Source organism: Lissotriton helveticus, chromosome 3_2, assembly GCF_964261635.1.
Source record: "Lissotriton helveticus chromosome 3_2, aLisHel1.1, whole genome shotgun sequence".
Lineage (NCBI taxonomy): Eukaryota > Metazoa > Chordata > Amphibia > Caudata > Salamandridae > Lissotriton > Lissotriton helveticus.
This window is the reverse complement of record NC_136062.1, coordinates 116,858,429-116,883,850: the sequence shown is the minus strand read 5'-3', so window position 1 is coordinate 116,883,850 and position 25,422 is coordinate 116,858,429. Positions and strand designations below refer to the sequence as shown.

General features: G+C 44.9%; 1 protein-coding gene across 4 annotated transcripts in view; it reads left to right on the top strand.

Moving 5' to 3' along the window:
- The window catches only part of NEDD4 (NEDD4 E3 ubiquitin protein ligase), a 2,078,892-nt gene that overhangs the window by 488,120 nt on the left and 1,565,350 nt on the right, over positions 1-25,422 (top strand). For all 4 annotated transcript variants that reach the window (XM_078684873.1, XM_078684874.1, XM_078684872.1 and 1 more), the window contains one exon: positions 14,887-14,937. In XM_078684873.1, the coding sequence (XP_078540999.1) occupies positions 14,887-14,937 (51 nt within the window). The remainder of the gene's footprint in view (positions 1-14,886; positions 14,938-25,422) is intronic.

Genomic DNA, 25,422 nt, shown 5'->3' with positions numbered 1-25,422 from the left:
GGAGCAGACGCCGTGTGCTACAGCAACTGGACTTCACTAATCCTGTTAGCGGCTCTACAACTCGCCCAGGTTTGGAAAGCGGGCGTTGAGGAGGCTTGTTAAGGCGGCTGGGCGTGAGGCTAGGCGGGGCTGCGAGCGAGCAGGGACTCCAGCAACCAGGAGTCCCTGCGTGACCAAGAACCAGCTGACGGTCCGCTCTCCCTGCTGGCCCGCCCCCCGCCCACTACAGGTGGATAAAGACTCGCCCTACCATCGTTCTGCGGGATACTTGCCCTTCACGGAGCATTGGGAGCAGACGCCGTGTGCTACAGCAACTGGACTTCACTAATCCTGTTAGCGGCTCTACAACTCGCCGCACCCGCTCCGCGGGTGCCGCTTCGCCCAGGTTTGGAAAGCGGGCGTTGAGGAGGCTTGTTAAGGCGGCTGGGCGTGAGGCTAGGCGGGGCTGCGAGCGAGCAGGGACTCCAGCAACCAGGAGTCCCTGCGTGACCAAGAACCAGCTGACGGTCCGCTCTCCCTGCTGGCCCGCCCCCCGCCCAATCACCCTCCTTATATAACCAACATCTACTCCCGCAGCGCGGGACGCAGCTCGGGGCGAAGAGCGGGCAAAGAGCGGGCCGTTTGAGGCCGTTCGAGGACTGAGCGGACTGGACTGGCCCAGTCTCTTTCGCCCGCCATTACCTACCAGAGAGGTTTGCAAAGTTCGATCCACCCCCTCTTTTTATATATATTTTGTTGTTTGGCTGTGCCCCCTTATTTAAGATATGTGCACAAGAATAACTAGGAGTAAGGCCTCCAAAGATGATCACCCAATTAGTGGTCCAATGGATGACTTCATTACCCGCACTAATTTCGCAATTGACCGGGAAATATCCAAGCTCCAGACGCGGGTATCTCTCGAGCTGGCAGCGGCCAGAAGACTGTCTGAAGTCATCGCTACTTCCAAAAAATCCTCTTTGGGCTCTATAGCTATGGCGGTCACTCCAGAGCGTCCTCCCATCCCCCACTGCATAATTACCCAGGCAGAGGTACACCAGACTCCTCCTCAACTCATCTTTTCCCCACACCTTACCCCGCAACCTAATCCACTGGAAGTGAGTGCCCCTGTCACCTCTTGCACCCAGAATGTTGTTCCTATCCTTCCTCCCCCAGTGGTCTTTAATGCCCCTAGTGCCCCTATTGTCACTAAAATAAACCGGAAGACTCGCTCTCGTTCCGCCTATTTACGGAAAAAGGCGAAAATCGCGGTGCAACAACAGCTGGCACCGACGAATGGCCCAACACCCACCATCAAAGTTGCTCGGCCGGTTGGGGAGCGGCCACCACTGGAGGGAGTTGGGGTGGGGACAACTACAGAGCAATTACCTGCTTACATCCCAGTAACTGAAGGCCTACAGATGGATGGCTTGGGTAATAATGATAGGGAATTCATAGATTTGGTTTGGGAATCCCTCAAAAAACTCCTTTCTCCATTAGATCTCAGACTTTCACGAATCGAAAATAATTTACTTGAGATGGAAAAGAGCATCATTGCTCTGGCCACTCTCGGTTTGAGAAGTCTTGAAAATCAGGGCCTCCCAGTAGTCGATGCTATTCCTCCAGCTCCCATAGTGCAAACACATCAAAATCAGCCCACTATACCCACGATTGTACGACCAGTTCCTAAACCTAGGACTGTGAAGGTGGGTCAAAAACTTCCTGTTACAATCCCTAAGGTCCCGAAGCAGACCCTAACTCATCTACCTGCCAATTCTAAAGCTGGGTTATCCTCAAAACGCCAGCCTGACAAGGTAGCTATAACATCTACCCAGGACTTCCAGATTAAGAACAATTTTAGAGGGGGATATATCGATCTTCCCCCGGAAGCAAATGATTTTGTAGTTGTGTTGTTGGGGGTTCCACAGATCAGTAATGGCCAACATGAGGATCATTGGTCCTTGAAAAATAAAATAATGCATTGGCTCAATGTCAATAGACCTATCCCAAATGGCCGTAGAAGTAAAGTGCTGATGGTGCGCAGAACTTCTTGGGTGGGCCCAACTAGGAAAACAAATGCGGGGGATTGCATAGTTGTAACTTTTGATGACCCACACACAGCACAGCATATATGCTCGTGGCCTTGTACTGAGGGGTCTTCTGTCATTCCGAAACCCTTGTCCTTCTTTTATCCCCCACGACCAACCCACAATCAGATGGACAATTGGTCACTAGTCCACCAACAACCAAGGAGAAACCATTTTAACCATCAAGTGGATCCTTTTTCCCACTGGAATGGTTTCCCAATTTCAAATAGATTCGGGGGTTTGGAGGAAGTAGATTGACTCCATAGGCACCCAAGTTCCCACACAGTGGGTAAAGTACCATTGATCCCAGCTCACGGGTGTCCCGGGTCCCATTGTGCAGATATCGATCCCTTAGTAACTGTACATCCTTTTGGCCTAGCACAAATATTACATAGTGCTATTTTTGAGGGGGGTCTGATAGCTAAAAATAGTGCAGATCAGGTTGAGCTAACTGTATTGGGAGCCCCCAGTCCACAAGGTAGGAATGTACAGTTTGAGTTCTCGCATATTCTACCAAATGCCCCTGTACAGGCCACACCTTTGCTTGTAGGAAGCCAGTCTGAGGGAATTGATGAGCCCCTAGACAGGTTACCCCCAGCGGCTGTGCCAACTCCTCCTACTGCATCTGCTCATCCTCTCAGTTATCCTAGTACAACCGTACCTCCACTAAAGATTGTAAGCTGGAATGTGGCAGGGCTAAATCGGAACTTTGATAATCCGGAATGGAATGTGTTCATAGAGCCATTTGACATTTGCATTTTACAAGAAACTTGGACCTTGGACCCGAAATATAGAGTTGGATTTACCACCTACTTTGTCCCAGCCCTCCAGCAAAGGGGTTCAAAGGGTCGTCCATCTGGAGGCCTCCTAATATGGGTTAGAATTGCTTTGGGTTTAAAAGTGAGCGATAGGTCCATTCATTCTCCCGACTTGCAGAGGATCTCAATACACTGCGAAGGGGGCAAGATGTTAGAGGTCTTCAACTTATACCTGAGGGGCGCCAGGAGTGGGACATCAAGCCTACCTCAGACAGGTCTTAGTAACGACCTAGCCGCTTGCAAGATTGACTCTTATATTCTCCTTGCAGGCGATTTCAATTGTTGTTTTGAGCCGCTGGCAAAGGAGGATATTTTGAATTCTTTCGAGGAAGATGCAAGAAGGGGCATCCCGACCTTGTCGTTGGATCCGATTCCCAAATGGACACAAAATGCGTTAGAGATTAATGCACTCTGTCTGGAGCATAATTTGAGATCAGTAAATGGCCGCTCAAAATCGGACCTTATGGGAGCTCACACCTACAATAGACCGGGACACTCCTCCAGAATTGATTTTATTATCCTGAATTATAACCTTTGGCCATTCCACTTGGATATGGAGGTTGTAGCATCCTCCGATAGCGACCACAACCCCCTTTGTTTAAACCTGTCTCCACACTGGCAAAGTAAGAAGTATAAGCAAGCACCCACTTGGAAGTCATCCCACGAAATTGTTCCGTCCAACTGTGGTAGACGTCTGAAGTGGGCAAAAGTTAAAGCTGATGAGGCGAGGATGGCGCAAGCCGGGTCCATCTTGTCAGTGGTGGAACCTCGGCTTGACGCCATATGCCCAGCCAGTACTAATGTCTTGCCACTTTTTATAGAGACTATAGTATCACTGAGTAAATTGTTTACAGTTCAATATACTAAATCCAGGGCGGGTTCTAAAAGTGATTCCAATGCCAGGGACAATTGGTACTCTCCCCAATGTCGTATTGCAAAGGGGGAGCTTATTGCTGCAGTCAAGAGTAGGGACAAGGTCGCCATTAGTTCCGCGAGGAAATCCTACAAAAAAATAGTGGCTAAGGCAAAGGAGGCTCATGATTATCATTTCTGGTGTGACTTAATTGAAGCTAGTTCCTTGAAGGATTCCAAACGGTTTTGGGATCTCCTAAGAGCAAGGAACAAGCCTATTGACCATCAAATAACCTGCAACATTCCGGGTGATGCTTGGTTTGCCCACTTCTCCAAGCTCTATTCTGTTGCACTGGACTTGTCCCCTTTATGCCCGGGATCTTCGGTTATTACAATAGCCAACTCTCTTCCTATAGATTTTCCTTTTACCAGTCAGGAAGTTGAAGGGGCTATTAGGAGCATTGTCCCCAACAAGGCTCCAGGCCCTGATGGTATTCCAGGGGATTTAATTAAATCCTACCCGGTAGTATGGAGCAGATTAATTGCTTTACTCTTAAACGAGGCTCTGCAAGGGGGATCCTTTCCTGATTCTTGGAGGGGCGCAGAAGTTGTGCCTATCTTTAAGAAAGGCAGTCGGGACGACCCATCAAACTACCGCCCCATTAGTTTGCTGGATTCAACCCAGAAGGTTGCGGGGAAAGTCGTTCTGGGTAGGATTCTCCAATGGGCTGAGGAGGAAAAGATCCTGTCTGATTTTCAGGCAGGTTTTAGAACAGGGACAGGAACCATCGAGCAAACATTCCGCCTTCTGATGATATATTGGAAGGTGGTGGTGCTGGGAGGGGGTACGTTATATTTAGTCTTTATTGACTTGAGAACGGCCTTCGACCTAGTCCCACGGGAACTGCTATGGAATGTCCTCGATGGTCTAGGACTACCAAACTACCTGCTATTCTTGCTTAAAAAATTTCATGAAGGCAATTTCGCCCAGATCAGGTGGGGTGTCCAGGGAGAAAAAACATCTCGCATCCCAGTAGACAGGGGCGTCCGCCAGGGGTGTGTGCTTGCCCCCACTCTGTTTTCTCTATATGTCAACGGAGTGGTGGAGCATCTGCTGCAACATCCTGCGGATGCACCTACCCTGGCGGGCAGAAAGATCCCAACGCTCCTGTTTGCGGATGACACCCTCCTGATCTCGAAATCTCCAGCTGGCATTCAGAAATTGCTTTCCAGCTTTAAATCCTTCTGTGATAACAGGGGTTTAGCCATAAATATAAGCAAGACTAAATTCCTTGTCCTCAATCCCCCCAAGAAATCTGTCGCCCCACCTGTTTTAGACTCCACCCCCTTGGAGAGAGTCAAAGAATTTGACTACTTGGGAATTCGCCTGTGTGACTCTATGAGTTGGAAGGCGCACCATCATAAGGTGTTTCTGACGCACAAAAGGGTCACGGGCGCTTTGCTCAAGGAGCAACGAGCCTCCTCATTGAAACCAATTGGGGCAGTGCTAGATATCTACAGAGCTAGGGTCGTAAGTGCAGCCTTATATGGCGCTGAACTGTGGGGTACGCAGAGAGTCGATACATTGGCAAAGATGGAAAACAACTTCCATAAAGATCTGATGAGGCTACCCCACAGCACCCCTACAATCCCCCTCTTGTTGGACGTAGGCACTCGCCCAATTTGCGAGCAAGCAAAACTGCGCCCCTTACTACTATGGTCCCGGGTTTGGAATGTCCCAGAACTGAGTAGCTATGCCGACGCCCTGGATGACTTGTTGTCTCTTCCAGGTTGTAACAAGATACCCTGGTTTAGGGAGGTTAAACGATTGCTCTATGAGCTGGGGATGGGAGATGCTTGGGCTAACAAAACAGCGCCACCCAAGCGGTTTCTAAAGAACGCTTACTGGCTATGGGTAAAAAATAACAGAATGCGTAATTCCAATCTTTGCAAATCTGCTGCCCAATTTTTGTTAGTCAAAGATCTCCCCTTTAGGGAACCTTATTTGGACCTAATCCACAGCTCCGGAGACAGATCACTCTACTTTAAATTCAGAGTGGGTGTTCTCCCCTTAGGATTGTTTACTTCCTCCTGGAATCCTCCCTTTCAAACGGTCCCATTTTGCCCATTTTGCGACTCAAGGGTTGAATCTGACGCCCACCTTCTGTTTGAGTGCAGTGCTTATGTAGCACCTAGATTGAAATGGCTAAAGCCTCTGTGCAGAAGCCTGGGAACAAGATCACATCTAGAAGCCCTACGTATATTGCGCTCTGATGCCCGCCCTTTCTTTGCATGCTGCATGGCAAAATTTCTTGGCTGGGCATGGCGTATAAGATCTGCAAGAAAGCTATTGATTCAATAATGTCTACTCCCAAAATCTGTTTATAACCTGTTTTTAGCCATTAGTGCAAATATAAGTAAGGATAGCTTAAATGTGTATTTTATGTATAGATGTTTTTTATGATTCTCTGCGGTATGTTAAATTATGCACCTCTGTAATGTTTTATTTTTTGTACTGCTTTTATGATATGTACCGTATCGAAATAAAGCTATACTACTACTACTACATACTCCCCCCCCCCCCCCCCCCCCTGTCACCTGTGGACTCTGCTAGAAATATTGGGTTCCGGTTTGACAATGAACTATCCTGTAAATACCAAATATACCAGGTCTCCTCTGCCTGTTTTGGTAAATTGCACATGCTCTTTAAAATCCTTCCCTTTCCCCCTCTGGATTCTCGTTGGACCATTATTCATGCCCTGATCACCTCACATCTCGATTATGCAAATAGTCTTCATGCAGGGGCAGTAGCTTACCTGATCAGATGCTTACAGAACGTTCAAAACGCAGCTGCTAGGCTGATTTGCAACATCCCATATCGCCATTCGATCTCACCCCACTTGAAGAAGTTCCACTGGCTTCCAGTGATCAATTGTATTCAGTTCAAGTCTCTTGTCTTGGCTTTTAGAGCGATTTCAGGGTTGTGGTCCAGTTTATCTTCGAGCTCGACTTAAGCACTCGTAGTCTCACCATTCCCTTAGATCGAATCATCTTCGCCTCTTGACGACTCCCCGTTTCCGCCGGTCCTGAATTGGAGGCAGAGCTTTTGCAGTGATTACTGCCAACACTTGAAATAGCCTACCACTTTTCCTGCGTATGGCCGAGTCAGAAACCATTTTCCAACATTTACTGAAAACATTGCTTTTTTCCAGCCCTTAGCCCCCTGCTGGTACTTGCATCTGTCACCTGTCTTAGTGCTGTGCGCTTTATAAGTTTCTAAAATAAATGCCTTTTCTAGGTTAATTCTATCAATCTCCTATAGTTTCTCAGCAGCTTCCTGTTGAGAGACTTTCCACAGTTCTTTGTAGATGGCATATAAGAAGCATTTTTTAGGCGGTTTCTTGGGACCTATCAAGAAATCCTTAAGATCTATGTTATCAGACAGAACGGACAAGTGTTGTTTCAGCTGTAATAGTGTTGAGGTTTATAGCCATTCTAGGCACAACTTCCCAACACTATAAGACTTCACTACCCTTGGGTCGTCTGTGTGCACATAGCGTGGGCCTATGGATACTAAACCATCCAGTGTTACCCCTGAATCTTGATTGACATCTATTTGTATCGATCAGCCAAACCAACCAGCCCTTACAATTGGGAGCTGATTAATTGTATGTAGCATTTTGTGTCTTTGTTCCCAGTACCTCCTCACTTATCAGTGTAGTATTTCGATATACCTTCAATAGGTTTGAGCGAGGGAGTATGTGGTGTTTTCAGGGCTTTTGTTTTTGCAAACCCATAACAGGTAGTATGTTGCACTGTTCTGTTCAGGAATATTATCTGTAATGGTATGAGGCAAGCTCTAAATAAAGCCTCTGTTTCCTGAACCTACTATTCTTTTGTTCCCTAGATGGATTTTGTGTCTATCGTGTCCCTCCAATAGTCAAAACCTTGTATAAACATTTGGGAGATAAAAGGTGTTGAGTATATCATCTTTGTGTTTGTCAGAATAATTTTCTTCGCAGTTGCATTAGTTTGTGCAAGCTTATAGTGATATGATGTTGGGTCTGATGTATTGAACCGTGAAAAGTATGCAAATTTCTGTGTGAATGTGGCAGAACTACTTTTCGGTGATGTCGGACAATGTTCCCATTGATGAAAAGTGTTAACAGTTCGTGGGACATTTGTTTTGTGCTAAAAGACTTGGGACATGTCTCTCTATTCACAGTGGGATGACTTATGTGGATTTAGGACCAAGTTCACAGATTGTACTGCAGAGTGGTGTGGGAGGTAATTTCCATTCAGTGGTAGAAAAAAGACAGTGACTATACCAATCCAAATTAACAGGAACAGGATCCCTAATGCAAACCAAAGATGCAACCAAGGGGACACAAAGTAAGTCTTTTTTGGCCAGAGATAAAATAGTTGAATTTCTCTTTTGGAAATGGGTAATGTGTTTGCTCAGGTTCACTTGGATCTGAAGAAAAGTCATTAAAGTTGATATAGTAGCCAGACACAGTTCGATCTATCTTTGGTAACTCTGCATGGTTTGTAGAACTGGCAAGTGTTTCTTGTGAAATCACATTGATGTAGATGTCAATATTGGGCCGAATTCCAATTTGCGTTTCAGTTGTATTCACATGTTGTTCAGTTTCAAATGGTGTAATTCGTACTCCGTTATTCAATACTCCTGCATTTTGTGCAGGGGAGTCTTGAAATGTTATTAGTCTTTCCATCTGAACTTCCTGTATATTAGCATGAGGAAATCTGTAGCTTTTCAGGATTCCACGCGGCCTACTGTTGAGAATCGGCCACATAGTGTAGTTTGATCAGGTCAATGAAGATGAATCTTCTTTCTTTTCTGTCAGCAAGAGGCGGAAGAAGTACTGTTATTGTTCCTTTGACTTCCAGGACAGGTACAGGTGCTCTGTAATACGGCCCAAACTCCTTCTTGTGCACAATCTTTTCTCTGACCAGGTCCCCAATCTTTGGGACGCTGGCAGGTCTTGCCGGAACATGTTTCACCTCCCCAGTGGCAGTGCATTTTACTTGGACGTTTCCTTGTAATGCCCGGAATTCATTGAGTTCCTGTAAAACAGCCAAACGATCATTCAATTCAAATGGTTTTACATCCGCCACTGTACTGGCACAATCGAGTTCAGGTACCCACATTCTTGTCCCAAACAGGATCTCAGAGGGGGGATGTACTCCCAAGGATGTTCATGGCATGTTGTTAAGAACCCTCTGGACCCTATACAGGTAATTGACCCAACTACCGCCTGCACCTAATACCCTTGCTGTTAAGGATTGCTTTAGGTCCTGGTTTTTCCTCTTCACCACGAACTTTACCTCTGGATGGTAGGGGGAGGAGTACTGCAAGGCCATGCCCATACTTCCCATGGCTTCCTTGTAAGCCCATGAGCTAAACACAGGGCCACGGTCGGAGTGTAACATGCCAAATGCATATGTCCCAATGAAGATTTGCAAATCCTTTATAACAGTTCGAGCGTTAGCCGAGCACTGAGGCCAAACCCATAGGAATCTAGAGCATGAAACCACTACCACCAAGATGTACTTATAGGCCCCATCTGAATTTAAGGGGCGCAGTGGCCCAAATATACACATGAAAGAGATCTGTCTGAAATTAGTAATAAGTAACAGTGGCCTTGCTGCAGTGGAACCTTTCATCTGCTGACAGATGTTGCACTTCAGGACATAACCCTTGATTTGTTTACACAAACTTGGCCACCGGTATCGCTGCTTCAGTAATGCAGTTGTAGCAGTTACTCCTAATTGTGCTGAGCCCAGACCCTCTTATGCAGCTAGAATCAAACCTAATCTGCGATCCATGTTCGGTATAACTCTATCCGCCACTCCTGGAATTTGAGCATACAGTGGATTTTGTACATCTAATTGATAGGAGTACTTGAGTAGAAAGCCCCTTGGCACGGCAGAGCCCATTTTTGAGGCATTGACAGTAATCAGTATTGTGTCTGTCTTTCCTCGAGCTAGAACGAGTGATTGCAGCAACTGCAGCAGTTCACACTGTCACCGTGGCGGCTTCATCAGCCTGTGAATTTCCTTCGGCCTGTACGCCAAAACGCTGATGACTCCAGATGTGAATGACTTGAGCCCGTGTCAGGCATTCCTTCAGCTTTGTCACTTGTTCCTATAACAATATTTGCTTAATTTTGCAACCCTTCGAATCTCTAAACCCATTCTGACCCAGTAATGAAGATATTCATCAAAAGACTGTACATAGTAGAATGAGTCTCACGCTATCAGTGTGGGGAATTCCCGATCCGTATATTGTAGTGCTAGTATAAGGGCTTTCAGTTCTGGCAGCTGTGCTGTGCAATCTCCTAGAGATTGTGTTGTTGTATTGCTGGGATGGAATTAACCGTCCTGCATACGTCCCTTCACGGTAGCACATGCTGCGCTATACTGTTGTTTACTACCAGTGGCAGGCTGAGCAGAAACATCAGTGTAAATGATGTACTCATATTTTTCTAGAGGCAAGATTTCATTCAGGAGAGGGTATTCTTGTTCATACTGCAGGAATGCTTGTGTTTTCAGTGTAGGATTATATTTGTAATCTATATCTGTTGCAGTGAGGGAATTAGCCCATTCTATCCATTGTGGATGCAGTGCTTTCGCATTTTGAATGCTCGCTTTGGTCACAGCTTCTAAAGTTGGTACCGGGATTACACTGATTATGCTTTTCCCCTGTCTCACACCTTCATTGAAAGTGATGTATGTATATCCTGTTAAACCCGGGACCACCCGGCTCACCAAGTTGATAGAATTCTCACATGTTTGCAAATGTTTTGATGCTATTATGTCTGCCTGAATGGAACGGAGAATATCTGTATGTTCCTGTGTCCACTGATGTGCTGTGAAATCATATCTGATTAAGTCATAGAGAGGTTTTACTGTTTCTGTGTAATCCAGAATGAATATTGTGCCAGAATTTCGAAATACAAAAACTGATTGCAAACCCTTCAGAGTCTTTGGAGGTTGAAGCAGCGCACACTTTTCTAAAAAAGTCTTGCCTTCAATTGATAGCTCTGATCACAAAAATAGGACCTTGAGATGGGAATTTTTTAATTTCTAAAATTAAATTTGGAGCACAATGTTGTTGTTCACCCTGCACAAATAATTAAACGTCCCTCCGGTATCATCTGCATAGGACACCGCCTCCTCGTCACATGTTTGCAATAATTCGAACACTCTCGCCGAGAACAGCCCTGTGCTGCTGTTATACCCCTGGGGCAAATGGCAGAAGGGGTACAAAAGGGGGTGGTGATGGACGGAAAACGGCAGAAGTGATGCTGAGTGCAGAGGGCGGAAAATGCTATGAAATATCTGCTATCTGGTTTTATATTTTGGCAGAAGAATGCATTCGAGATATCTAATTTCGTTTTGTATTTCTTCCTCACAGTGTCATTCATTAATGCAGCACTATATACATTTTGAACTGCAAACGTTCGTGTGCTTGTGTTTAAATTTCTGTAATCTAAAACTAGACAATATGAGTTGTTAGTTTCATAACTGGAAACAAAGAACTGTTCATTGGGGAGATGCAAGTCTCACTCACACATTGGTATTTAAATTGGTCTAAGATTTCTTTGACCTGTCTTTTTGCATCATTTTTAATAAGGTACTGTCTCTGTGGATTTGGAGTCAATTTTAACGGGATTTCATAGTGCGCAGACTCCACGTCCCACCCTACATGGTTGTAGTATAATGCTGGCGCTAGCGTCGTCTCCTGCTTGTATGAATGTTTTAGAGATTCTGGAACAAGGTCAGAGAAAGCAGGCAAAATGGTACTATCCCCTTTTGGGCAATCCACCACAAATTCTGGCAGCCAATCATTTTCTGCTAACAGGATGTTCTATCCAAATGTTAAGTTCTCCCAAAAGAGTCCTTTAACTTTTCTTGAGATGTTCCTCTCTATTTGGAGGGTAATTTCGTGCAGCCTATATGGGACACAAACTCTTGTATCAGGTGTTTTCACCATGATATGTTCATTTAATATTGCTGCACTCAAAAAAGGGGTTGAGAAGGAGGTACACGGTTAGGTTCACCCTCCGAGGTACATTAAGTTCAAAACAAACCTGTAGATGTCAGGTCCAAAAACTTAACCAAGGGAATGGGGATTCCGCTGAATGTGCGAAAAGAAAAACCCCTATCCTAAGAAAAGAAAATTCTTTTTTGAGTCCCCTCACTCACCCAGAGCTGCGCCTAGGTGGCATGCTTCATCATTGGTGCCATCCCAAACAGCTGCTGTTTGGGGCGTGCCGCGATTTGCGAAACTACGTAGGAGCCCTTTGTGAAAAATGTGTAGTGCAGTGTTAGTGGAGTGGTGGACGTGATGCTAAAAATACCTAGCTAGTGAGCTAATATTTTATTCTTGCTCCTAGTTGGTATGGATAAAAAGGGGTTGATAGTAGGGAAAAATATATAACTGTTATGTGTATTCAGTCCCTAATGTTTGGTCAACATGTTTCGAGGTATCCCCTAAACCTCTACTTCAGGACCACATGGGGACCAGCCCTATGCGTGCCACTCCTTGTGAAAACCTGTGATAAGGAGTTAGAATGCACACCTAATGTGTGAGCACTTAGTTAAAATACATACTTTTTGTTATTTACATGAATTGGATTATGTTGTAATTCGAGGAAATGGCATTCATACAAGTCTTGAACCATTCAGGTAGGTGCATTTCTTTATTGGCCCTTAGGTTACAGGCGCAGCCGGTTTGGTCCTGTTAGGGCTCAAATCCACTTCCAGCTATAATCAACTTCTAGACTTAACAGAGCTCAAAACAGCAGCCTTCCATGCATCATCCCATTCTCGCAGCATCAATACTCAACACTATACAGTATGTCCACTCAGCCCTTAGACACATCATTCACTCCATCATCCCCTTTCCTTGCACACAGGACAAACCAGACATGCCATGTACTACAGAACCCTTTTTCCTTTCAACCAGGACAAATATCAAACCAATGCAACATTAACCCAGAAACAACAAGGTAAAAACTCACATCTTTTCATTCTTCCGCATGCAACACGCAAGAAAGTACTCCTACAGTTTCTTGCGCACACAAAAGTAGAACCCAGCACTTTGCCACATCCAAGAGTCAGGACCACTAGGTGGCCAAACCAACATGACCACATGCCAGCTGCAAGATAGCACCTAAATCTGCAGCCAGAACCATACCCTCTGGAATCTGTACAAACGTCAAACAGCAAGTCTCCCGATCACAAATATGACGGCCAAAAAAGCAGCAGTCTGGAAATTACTAGTAAAACAATAAATTAACAGTTCATTGCTCTACTGACGCATCAAAACATACACATGATAGTGCAGTATTGCACTTCCACTCCTAACAGCAGTCCAGCTCAGCATATCAACTTAACATAGGGGCAAGGACGACTTCACATTGACCCCTGCAACACTTTATCACTATCCATTATGGGTAGAATAGCTGACGCAAAAATGATGTTACTCCCACAGTGCTTCAAGGCCGTACTAAAATCCCTATGCCATTGCCCTCTGCCACATTCACAACACTGGACACCAAGCAATTATCCTTAGTGTGGGTGCGTAAACGCAGTGGGTAGCCCTGTCTCCCTTAAACCTGGATGAGGGGCTGGGGACTGCCGGACTAGGATCTTTACTAGGATCTTTACTGCAGCCTCGTCAAAGAGTAACCGGTAGAAGAGACTGCCTAAAGGAACACACAGACACCCCAACACATTATCAGGAATTTCTTAATGTGTTGGGGTAAAATATGTCATACTGGCAGGATCTGGGAATACATTGTAAACGTAGTCCTTAAGTGACCCCTTTTCCTAATGAGCTGTACATCAAGGTCCTTTAACTATTTCGGCATATATGCTCGGACATTTCGGTACTGCATTGGTGAGAAGGGGGCTGTGACACACTTGGGGCACTTATACCCTAGAGAGGTTTTCATTACCTTTCAGGAGGTACAGGATACCTATGGGGTTAAACCTGTCCGGTTTCTCCAATTTGCTAAACTTGCACCTATAGCCAGTGAGCTCTGGACTGGTTTCCCAGACATATCTCTTGTTGCGATTACACTTGATGCAATATTTATATGTGGCCTTGAACACCATCTTATGGCCCTGTTGTATAATGCCCTAAAGGCAGCTTGACTCCTGAGGAATTTAGCTCATCTAAGACCCTGCAATCCACAAATACTGTATGGGACGATGGGTAGAGCCCGTTTGTTATTGGTAATGGAACGCTTATGAATAAATACTGGGCATTGCTGGTAAGTAATGACGTCTAAAATGCATTGTAGAGTTTATACGGGGGACGGGGGGGGGCGCTCAATAATATTAGCGTTGTTGTACTGTAATTTGGACCTGGGCCAACTGCGAAATGTAGCTGCTGTTGTAGTTTTGCTAATGTTTTACGGATGGGATTTTTTTCTTCTTTTTTACATGAAAAAAATCAAAATAAATATATTTTATAAAGGATTTCTTTACATACTACAGCTACATTAGCTAGTACTATACATACAATAGCACTCCAGTATAAGCAGCCACACAAAGCAAGGCAATTACTGTTGTACGATGCCTCCATTGTTGTATTTAGATGGTAGTCTTCATACAAGAGTCAGGAGACATTCAGTGGGTATATATATTTTTCCATGTAAGACCCTTAGTTTACAGTCGCAAAAGGTAGGTGCTGCTATGGCTCCATTCTCCTTCCAACTGTAATCAACTTCCAGGCCTAACCTAGCACACAGACACCAACATCCCATGCATCAACACATTCATTCTCACAGAATCCCCACTTAACATTCTATTGCATCCACACTCAGACCCATGCATACAGAGGAACATAAGGTAACTACATCCTCTCTGTTTTTACAAACAGGACAAAAAAGACTTGCCACATCATAACAGGTCGTAATTATTGACAATTAAATCCGGTGAATTTTTGAAAGTGTTTGAAGAAATTTATTTTTAATATATCTACTAGTTGTTTTTAATTTTGCTTAAATTTCTTAATGTTAATGGTGATTCGATGTCATACACGTCGTTCTCAAGTTGACAACAATGAGCCACAAGCAGCTTGTACTGTTTAATAAATCCGTGTCTTTGTTTTCCCTCAGACAAGAGATGACTTCCTTGGTCAAGTGGATGTCCCACTGCATCATTTACCGGTAGGGACTAACAACGTCTCCGACAGTAACCTGGCCTAATATTTTACACAGTTAACGGCTGGCCATTGTTATGCCTATTTTACTTTTAGGGTCACGTCATACAATAGCATTTTGCTCTTGGGATTTTAGGCAAAAAGTATGTTCTTTAATGTAATCAGATACTGGATTTAGTGTGTGCGTCATCCGTGTTTATGATCACTTTCCCTTTTCCTAGTGCACCTTCTGTTTTTCGTATAGCACACTCCCAGGGCTTTAAGTGGGATGAAAAATCTGAGGGATCTCCCAAAGGGGCGGGGCCTATGTGTTTAAGGGCGTGGCCTTAAAATACGTAACTAAAAATCTGTGCTTAGCATAGTGTGCCCCCCTCCCAACTCCCCACTTGTATTTTGCTGTTTCTGTCATTGCATACAGATATGATGCAACAAGTAACATCATACCTACAACAAGTAAGGACTATTGGCTTTGTCAATGGTTGTTAGTTGCATAAGATAAATAAGCAGCAACTATGGATTGTGTATTATATTGAAGAAAGCTTCCACTTAAAGCCCCGGTGACACCATGACAATGTAGCTGAGTTTCAAAAAGAGAAGGGGAATCCGGAGGACAATGACTCTTTAACCGCATGCGCGCTAGCGGTTTTCCCGCTGCGTTTTTAAAAAAAAACGCCTTACGTGACGAGCTCAGCTCGTCATCCGCGTAGCGCAGGTTACGCCCATGACGAGCTGAGCTCGTCATCAGCCCCGAAGGGGTTAAAGGATTTCCCTTCCCCTACAACCAGACCCGCCCCAGGAATTTTCATTTGGGTGGGCCAAGGGTGCATTTAGGTGGGCCACTGCAGGCCCAATTTGTCGCTTCTTGTGGTAGCCTACAAACCCTAGAATACATCATATCTACTTGGAAATAGTCACCATGATACAACGGATCTATTCTGTGTTTACAGGGCATGTGGAGAGTTATTTGAAAGTAAGAGCAATGTCTGGACCTAAGTGCTAACCCTCAAATTCCAACAGGCCAGGCCAGATTATCCACCTTTCTACCATCCCTTTACTGTGCACCTTATCTCACAGCTGACCTTGGGCCCCAGCCCCATATCAGCCACCATCCAGCTCAACTTTCATTATTCCCGTAAAAAACATGAGTAAAATCACATTCAAACTTAAAACTTTGAATATAGCAGTAAATATAAGTAGCATGCAATCAATTTAAAATATGTTTCTCAGTTGCCCTAACGACCTGACTGCTAATTAAATAAAACCGAAAGGCCATTACAGGGTCAGCTTTAGCGCTAGTGCGAAAGTCTTTTTTGTTACTTCACCAATGACCTCTTTCTCCGCCAATACCATTACTACCACCATCCAACAGTGCCCTTCATCTCTTCGTAGCCACTCTCTCATATGCATTTAATTAGTTGTATAGCGCTACTCATATCAGTGTAGGGTATCACAGTACTTTACACCACACTCACATTACACTGAGACAATGAATCATACAGGTATCTAAATTAGTCTATAGGGAATGTCACATAAGCCAATGAGGATTACAAGGTGTAGGAATCACATGTCATCCATACTGGTGGACAGTATATTTTAAGAGGTTTTGGGCTGCGGAAAGAACATATTCTGGATGTAAAGCATACCCCAGTGGTTGGGGGTCAGCTTTACTAATAAAAATGCATGTTGGCCCAAACTCTTTTTAGCAACATTAAAATAATGAAAGACTGGGGAAGTTCTAACTACATAGTAACACAAAAAAGTGAAGCTCTAACTATACCATTCATGTTGGTATGCAGTTATTTGATGACAGTTCATAGGTCTCTGTTCTATGTTAGGATTGTAACTTCTGAACTGCAAGTAACACAAGTATCTCTGTGACAAAGGCAGTAACCCACTGAGCTATCCACATAAAGTACAGCTATTTAAGCTGTACATGTCACAGGGGCATGCTGAATGCAGCAACAGCAAGTAATATGGCTCCTATAATCACTATTCCCTTTAATTTTGTCCAGCCCCAAACTGAAACAATACCTCAAAACCATTCTGACCAAGTTCATGCTCCTTTTTCCTGGTGTATTTCTGCATTTATTTGATGAAGCTTTTGTGTGGCTCAATTAACATTAAGGGCATTTTATGTATTTTGACAAAATCCTTAAGAGAGGACAAGGTGAAGTGATAATGTTCAGATGCGGTAGGATTAGGGGGGCACTAGGCTATGAACAGGGTAATATCTTTTAAGCCTCAAAAATAGACGCAAAAAATCCCATTACTAACAATAGAAAACATACAAATATCCCTATTTTTCTCTTTCTAATCCCAAACTGTCAGCTTTTAGCAGGGGCATTCGAGGCAGGTACTTCTATTCCTCCTAATGGGTCAAAAAAACACCTTCCCGTAGGGCCTTAATGGCAGATCGACAACTCTACCTATTGCAACCTAATCTATATACAAATACCGATTTCAGAAGAACACCTATCACTATTCCCTACACTGATCGTTTTTATTCATCCTGTATATTTCTTAACCTTCCTTCCTCTTACTGTAGTATTTGCTGTTGATTGCCAAGGTAACAAAGAGTAGTGTAACGATCAGCCAGACAGAGCGATGTAGTTTCTTACTTACTTACTGATAACTTTATTTCGGTCAAAAAGACCATAAAAGTGCGAATAAAATGCATACAAAGAAGCACAGATCATTAAAACAATAAATAAAGACAGGTCAATATTAGACTTAAAAATTGATTAAACTAAGTGAGTTATCAGGAACATGAAGATATAAAATTCATAGTTGGTCACAGGTATTATACAAAACTTTTCCTTCTACGCCACATGCCAAATAAAAAATGAGATACGGCAAAGACAATAGGGCGGTGAGTATCATACGTCAAGACCCGACGGGCCTGAGTACAATGTCTGAACCCGAGGTTCCTGCATAATGGAATCAGCCAACATTTCCTTATAGTTTCGTATGCAGGGCAAAAAAACATAACATGACAAGCATCTTCTTGTTTATAATTACAAGCCGGACAGGTACAAGTAAATGCCCTGAGTGGTAGACTGCCATGCCTTAACTGAATGTAAAGCTTCCTCGCAAGGGATGGATGGATTACATCTAGGAATTCCTCCAATCGTGATTCAGTTTTTACTAGGAGGAACTCTACAGACAGTCTTCCCAGGGTAGTTGATCTCTGTAGAGCTAGTGAGTTCTGCTGCCTCAGATGATTTGCGAGTTCCAATTTGGATATCCCGGGCAACACACCTCAGCATTCTCCCAGAGCTCGGGCAGGCCAATCCGGATACTAAGAGCCCTAATGTGGAGCAACCACGGGATATTCTTGCCTTTTAGAAGAGTCCAAACCTCTAGAAATTCCTCTCTATAGGGAGCCAGTTCGGGCACTGACCAAAGCCTCTTCCAGTAAAGCATAGGTCGTGCTGCTACTAGCTCTTCTATTGATTCCAGCCCCAGATCAAGTCACAGAGGGATAAGTGGTGTACTTAGTGGCAAGCCTAAGATGTTCCTCATAAAACCCTGCTCCACCCTCAGGAGATTAGATGCACTTTTGTGGCCCCAAAGTTCAGCACCATACGTTGAGGCCATTCTAGCCTGGAGTCGATATATTTCAATAACCGGAGCTGCTGGTTTAAAGTCTGAACTTCTATGGACTTTGCTAATACCCCCTGTTACTTGGGATAGCCTGAGAGCTGATTTAGAGATTTGAAAACCCCAGGCAAAATTTTCCGTCAAGGTGATGCCGAGGTAGACGAAAGTCTGGACTCTTTCTAAGGGGACACCATTAAGGATAGGGTTGGGACGGGTCTGCTTCGGGGGATTGAAAATCATAAACTTGGCCTTATCCAAGTCTATCTCTAATCCGCGCGAAGCACAGAATGCTGCAAAACCGTCCAAGGTACGCTGGATGCCCGATGATGTTTTAGATAACAACAAAGTGTCATCCGCAAACATCAGAGCGGGCACCCGCCCTGTGGACAGCCTGGGGGCGTCATATTCTGTTACACCAATTAAATGGTCCACAAGACCATTGATGTAAAGACAAAATAACGTTGGAGCCAGGACGCACCCCTGGCGTACGCCCTTCGAAACTGGAAAACATGCCGACCGATCTCCATACCTCCCACACCTAACTTGGGCATAGTTGGTAGTATGGAGTCTAATTAAGATATTCAATAGATAGGGTGGGAGACCCAAGTTTGCTAAAACTTTCCACAGCTTTTCCCTTGGAACAAGGTCGAAAGCGGCCCGCAGGTCAACAAAGATGAGATAGAGGCTGCCACCCTCCACTCTCACCGTTTTCCAAAATAAAACCTCCAATATTTGATCCAAGGTTGAAATGCCTGACCTAAACCCGGCCTGGAGTGTAGTCAATATCTCCTTCTCCTCCATCCACCCCTGGATTCTATCTAAGATGATCCTGCCCATTATTTTTTGTGTAGTATCTATAAGACTAATGGGCCTATAATTAGATGGGGTTAACGGGCAGCCTTTCTTATGGATGGGGACTATCTTAGCTCCAAGCCAGGTGCCTGGTGGGTCGGTCCCCATAAGAATCGCATTAAATAGGACAACCAAATACGGTGCCCATATTTTGGGTTGGGACCGAAATAAATCCCCGGGCATTTTGTCTAGGCCAGGGGCCTTGTTAGGTAGTAGTCTTGCTAATGCAGACTCGACCTCCTTCAAAGTAATATCCTCGGGTCGTTCAAGGTGGTACTCCTCCCCCACAACCAGGGAGTCCTGCCTCCCTTCACCGCCCAAGGGCTCCACCAATCGATACTCATGGCGGGGCCCTGGGACGGTCAGCAGAGGAGACGCCACAGTTTCACCTAAAGCCAAATCGGTCACCCCCACCAATCTATACTCCTAGGAGGGTTTGGGGTTGGGAAGGGGTATAATCTCTACATCCGAATTGGCATATAGTGCTCCAAAGTGTGCTTCCCACACTGAGGGTGCTATATTCACAATTGGAGCTGGGCCTCCCCCGCTCACACCAGAGCTAACAATAGCCCAAAACGTCTTGGCATCCTTACGTGAGAGTGCAGATCTAAGTTCCTCCCATCTATTCTCCTCCCAGTCCTTCTTTAGACCAGACGGAATTTCTTAATACTAGTTCTATCTTCAGCTTTGATTGCAGCAAGCAGGCCTTTTTTTGCTTTCCTGCAGGGGGTGTCATACCAGGGATGTAGCCTGGCCTGGTGGGGTTTTATCCTTCCGACAGGGCAAAACACATCCGCAAGCCTGAGCACCAGCTGCTTGTGGATTTCCAAAGCTCTGCCCTGGGAGTCTGTATCCAAATTCTTATTACCTATATCCCCCATATCAGAGAGCAGTGGTATAGCTGTTTGATATATTTCAGCAAGTTTGGGGGGAGAGCCCTGAAAATGAGGCCATTTAACCCTTCGCCTATTATTTGCTATCAAAAGGGGCGGGGGTGCGCCGTTGGATTCGGGAGCAGTGTTTGTAAGCCCAAAACTCCCAAGTTTGAGTGTTAAAACAAGGGCATTATGGTCGCTATCTTGTCTAGGATGAACCCTAAATTCCAACAACCTATCCCAGTATCTAGCTACCATCATTATATAATCAAATCTATTAAATCAAATCTATTAAACGTAACTGATCCCAGTCTGTCAGGCTCCAATCTCCCATTACACGCACGCAGAGTCGTTGTAAGGGAGAGGTATTTAATTTGAAGGACCAATGGGGTCCATGCTCTGACAGGAGGGATCTGAGGGTCGGGAACGTGCCAGAACTGGTCCTCATCGTCCAGTTCCCCCATTTCTGGGCTCACGAGGGGCTCAAACTGACAATTAAAATCGCCTCCGACTAATAGGGCGACTGAAGGGTCAAGTGACTGTATAAACTGCTTTAATGCATCGATAGTGTCGGATTCTTGCCCCCTCCTAAGTGGTCTTGAGTAAATATTTAGTATGGCCACCTGGGGCATGACTTGACGCGTTAAAAGTACAAACTGAACATCGGGAGAGTTAGTTGGTATTTGGACTGCCTGGGCGCCCAAATGTGTACCCACCCATATTGACAAGCCACCCGATGGTCTCCCCCTGGCCCTAGTTGTTGCCAAGATATCAAAAGTAGCAAAGCCAGGCCTTACACTCTCCTCCAGTGCCCAAGTTTCCTGCATCAAGCAGATGTCATGCATTGCCATAAAGGAGCCCCACTCATGTAAGGGCAATTTGTTTTTCATTCCAGCCACGTTCCAGGACAATATTTTTATGCTTCCATCAGCTGTCCCAGTACTAGCTGGTGGTTTGCCCTTACTTTGGTTAGGCCCAGTACTACACATTTACGTCTTGGGATCATGTGTCTTTTCCCTTGGCTCACCTCTAAGCAGCTGCTCAATAGAGGCACAGGCCCCCACATGTTGCCTATTTTCCCCCAATTCCATCCTGCCCTCTGTGGTCCGATATTGAGCTGAGGGTAAATTTTCAGGGGTGCTACTGACACCATTACCCCCCACTGTCGCTGTTTGGGTGCCTGGACTACTAGCAGTTTGTAGTATAGGACTCTGCGTCTCAGGGCGTCAATCCACCTGTTCCAACATATTAAACCTGTTTCTTTAGGGGAATAGTGAAAGTAGAGGGGTATGCAGCTGGCAGCCCTCCCAGGTTGTTATCCCCTGTTGAATTCTGTGAGGTAATTTATTCTGGCCCCCTTCATGCTGGGCACCCCTATTCTGACCGATTCTCGACTGGGGGGTGGGATAGAAGTATGACAGGTGTAGGGGAAGAATTAGAGTGTTGGACCAGGGGAAAACCTGCTGTAGATATGTTCTACAGCACATGTGTGCCTAAAGTTAATTATAACTCAATTTCCTGCAATAGTTTTAGGTCCAGTCCCAAGCCAGTCTACTCTTCTAACACACAGTATTTCACCCGAGGCATTAGGGGCGGAAGGCCTGTTGGAGCTAAGCCAGTGTATGCATTTATTTTTAAGATCAGTATGGTCCTCGCTTATTCCCTGGCTTAGAGGAGGAATCCCAGCAAGCACCGCAACATATGGTAAAGACTCCGGAGGGAGATCAATGGAGGGCAGCACAGTTAGAGGCCTCTCTTCTGTATTATTTCTACTAGCTTGGGCTTGTGGTCTAGGTGCTTTGCCCCCACTCCAGACACCCCCTTGGTCGGTATGGTATTTCCACTAACTACTTTTCCATCCCTGGGCTGAGGCAAGGTAATATCAGAGATAGAATTGCCAAATGCCCGAGGAGATACAGCTGGAGTATTATTACTTGCTGGCAGGATTTTAGGGTTGGAAATAAGCTTAGTAGTGCTAGGGATTGGTGTAATAACTGGATTGTTGTTAGTGACTGGCATAGTTTTATGGTTGTGAGTAGGCTTATTTGTACTAGGGGTCAGTCTAGTAGCAGAACTCCCCAAAGGGCTAGTAGACTGAGCTCTCCCTAGACCTGCATTTATAATCGCAGAAACTAATCTATAATCCCTGGATGACAGAGATTTAAAATATGAACCAATAGTCTGTTCCATATGAGCCTGGAAATCAGATAGTAAATGCGTAACCCAGACAGGTGTTCCCACAGAGGACATTAAAGGACCAGCGGCAACCGGTACAGAATCAGATATAGGCGAGATTCTTTTGGTTGATTTATTTTTGGGTTTCTTACTTCTGGGGCGAGGTTTAGAGACCTTGCTAACTACAGAGTGTGGAGGGGATTTGGCAACCTCTGGGGCGTCATTTACGTCAAGAGCAACCTTGGCACAGGGCAGCTCAGCAAAAGAAGACGTAAGAAAAAAACTAGAGTCGGGGGATTAACAGTGACTGTTGAAAAATCCCCTACTTGCTGGAGAGGGGGGACAACAGGAGTAATTGAGTCGCCTCTCTGTATTTTCTATGGCAGTTGCCACTACCCCGATAGTCTTCTGTAGCATCTTATCAATGGCAGTGAGGCTCGGGAGAGGTTGTATCGTGGCGGCTAGGTGCCTGGTCATGGGGCGAGAAGTAGCAGACTTAACATTTTTGCCTGTGTTGTTCATTGTTAAAAGTAGGATAAGCAAATCCCACTATACACAGTGTTTCCTCCCTGGAATGTTCCGGATAGGACTACACTCTAGAGATAAAGTACATATTCCAATAAACAACCCTGTGGCCAAATATTTATACTTTAAAACAAAATGTCCAATTGGAAGTTCTAAACAGTACCTTTTAAAATAGTTCAACACCAATGTAGATGGTGCAGATGTTAAAGGGGTGGCCCAGCCCAGCCTCCTCTGGCCTCGGACGGCCACAGACGGCCCGCACTTTGCCCGGGCTTAGCCCGGCGCCGCCCGCGCGCGTTCCGCATAGCGGAAGGTGTTCCACAGCTTTGTAGCGCCGCCGGGCGCAGGCTAGCCCATCACTGGTGCGCCTGGGACACCTGGGGCACCTGGGAACTGGAGGCTTCTGCCGTTTCCCTCACGGCAATGCTAATGGCGTTTTTTGGTGCCCCGCAGCCGTTTCCCTCACGGCGGGAGCTTGTGCAGCAAGGTCTGGTAAGATTTATGCCCCCCAGAGCGCTTGACGCTCCACAGCTTTGTAGCGCCGCCGGGCGCAGGCTAGCTAGTCACTGGTGCGCCTGGGACACCTTGGGCACCTGGGAACTGGAGGCTTCTGCCGTTTCCCTCACGGCGATGCTAATGGCGTCTTTTGAGCCCCGCAGCCATTTCCCTCACGGCGGTGGCTTGTGCAGCAAGGTCTGGTAAGATTTATGCCCCCATGCCTCTCCTCCTCCGATCATTGCGGGTGGGCGCCTCTGCCCTTCCTCTCGACTTCTACTCCCTGCCGCAACAAACACAGACAATCAGAGTTCGCTATTAAAACAGGTCAAGTCCAAGCCACGAACAAGAAAGAGGGCGAGCTAGACGCAGAAACAAACACCTTTAAAATCAAACCCACACAAACAGGCTTCGCCGTCGGCAGGTAGTTTCAGTTTTCCCAAGAGAGGCTGCATAACAAGATAGATAAAGTTTGTTCAGATAAACCTAAGGCTATACCATTGTTTAAAACCCACACAAAACCTACCGTGCAGACATCAGCTGTTCTTTTGTGCTGACTTTGCATGTTTACGCAGCCTACAATGTCGGAAAACAAGAGATTCCGATCCTAAGGTTTCACAATGAGTCAAAGATATAACTTTTAATTATCTTATGTGACAAAACAAAGCAAAATGTTCTGAAAATACTCTAAACAGATACATTTAATAAAATCATATAGTACTCTTGAATGAGCCATTTGTCTCTTCAAGTGGTCAAAGGGGTTTGGTTCATAAATAGTTGATTAATTTACCAATTGGGCTTCTTACTATTACTCACTCCCCTGGAGCAATATATGTGCATTTATTAAAATTCAAAATAGAAAAAACATGGAACTTAACTCGCGTTTCTAAATGTAGTTCTGTGTCAGAGATAAGACAAAGATTACAAAAGAGGCACATATTTTCTATAAGCACTGTGTTTCTTAAAATTTACTTGGTCATCAAAATATTGGAATAAACATTTTTGAACCTGGATGTTCCCAATGTTAGACATCTGGGGGTTTATTTTCTAGATTATCCCGCTCCTCTTTAAATATTTTCCCTAAATTAATGGTGATTCAAACCTGAATCTGAACTCATGATGCATTTCATAATTCATCCCTTCAGCATAAGGTTCCTCTCAACAAAGCACTAGCAGCACAAATTATGCAACTGCTCTAGTGCTAATTTCTCAAACATAGAATTCAAACCTGCTACCACTCTTGGACGCGTATTCAAAATGTTCTAACATGCCACAGAGCATGCAAATTGTCTTCCCAACTCAACATTTCAAATCATGCCACTTTGAAGGCTTATTTATATAAAGCAAAGGTCTTCACAGCCTTTTCCCTATGATAATGTAGGCTTTTTGAAAGATCATCTATTTACTGGAGTGGCAGATTCATGCATGTTATCAAACAAAATTACATCTTTTTATACTGCATAATACACCAATCCCATCCTTTGTATGTTTCATAGTAAAATTATCATATGCACAGGCAATGGTAAACATGCTAAGCACTAAACACTGTCGCACACAAATCTATAGCCTCACCCAACTGTTGGTCCCGCTAAAATAACTGAGTCAGGTAGGTACGCAAATGAAAATATGTTTCTCTGGGGATAATCCTCTGCCCTAATAGTTATGAAATATATCACAGCATCATCAAGTGATGAATGTTTACAAATATTCTGTTTCACCACATCTAGGAAATGCGTAAGGCGTTGATTGTTTCCCTTGGGGGATTATATTTTGCACAATGTCGCTTATGTTACCTAGAGGTGCATCACAACACAGTTTATCCGGTACATATTACTGGACCTGGTCGGCGAAATTGAATACCTGGGTCCACCACCACCTGCTATCACAGGAGCAGATTCCGCACTGACCGCACCACAAGTTAGCTAGCACAGAACTGTGTTGCCTTAAACACTATAGTTAGTGCTTAGAGC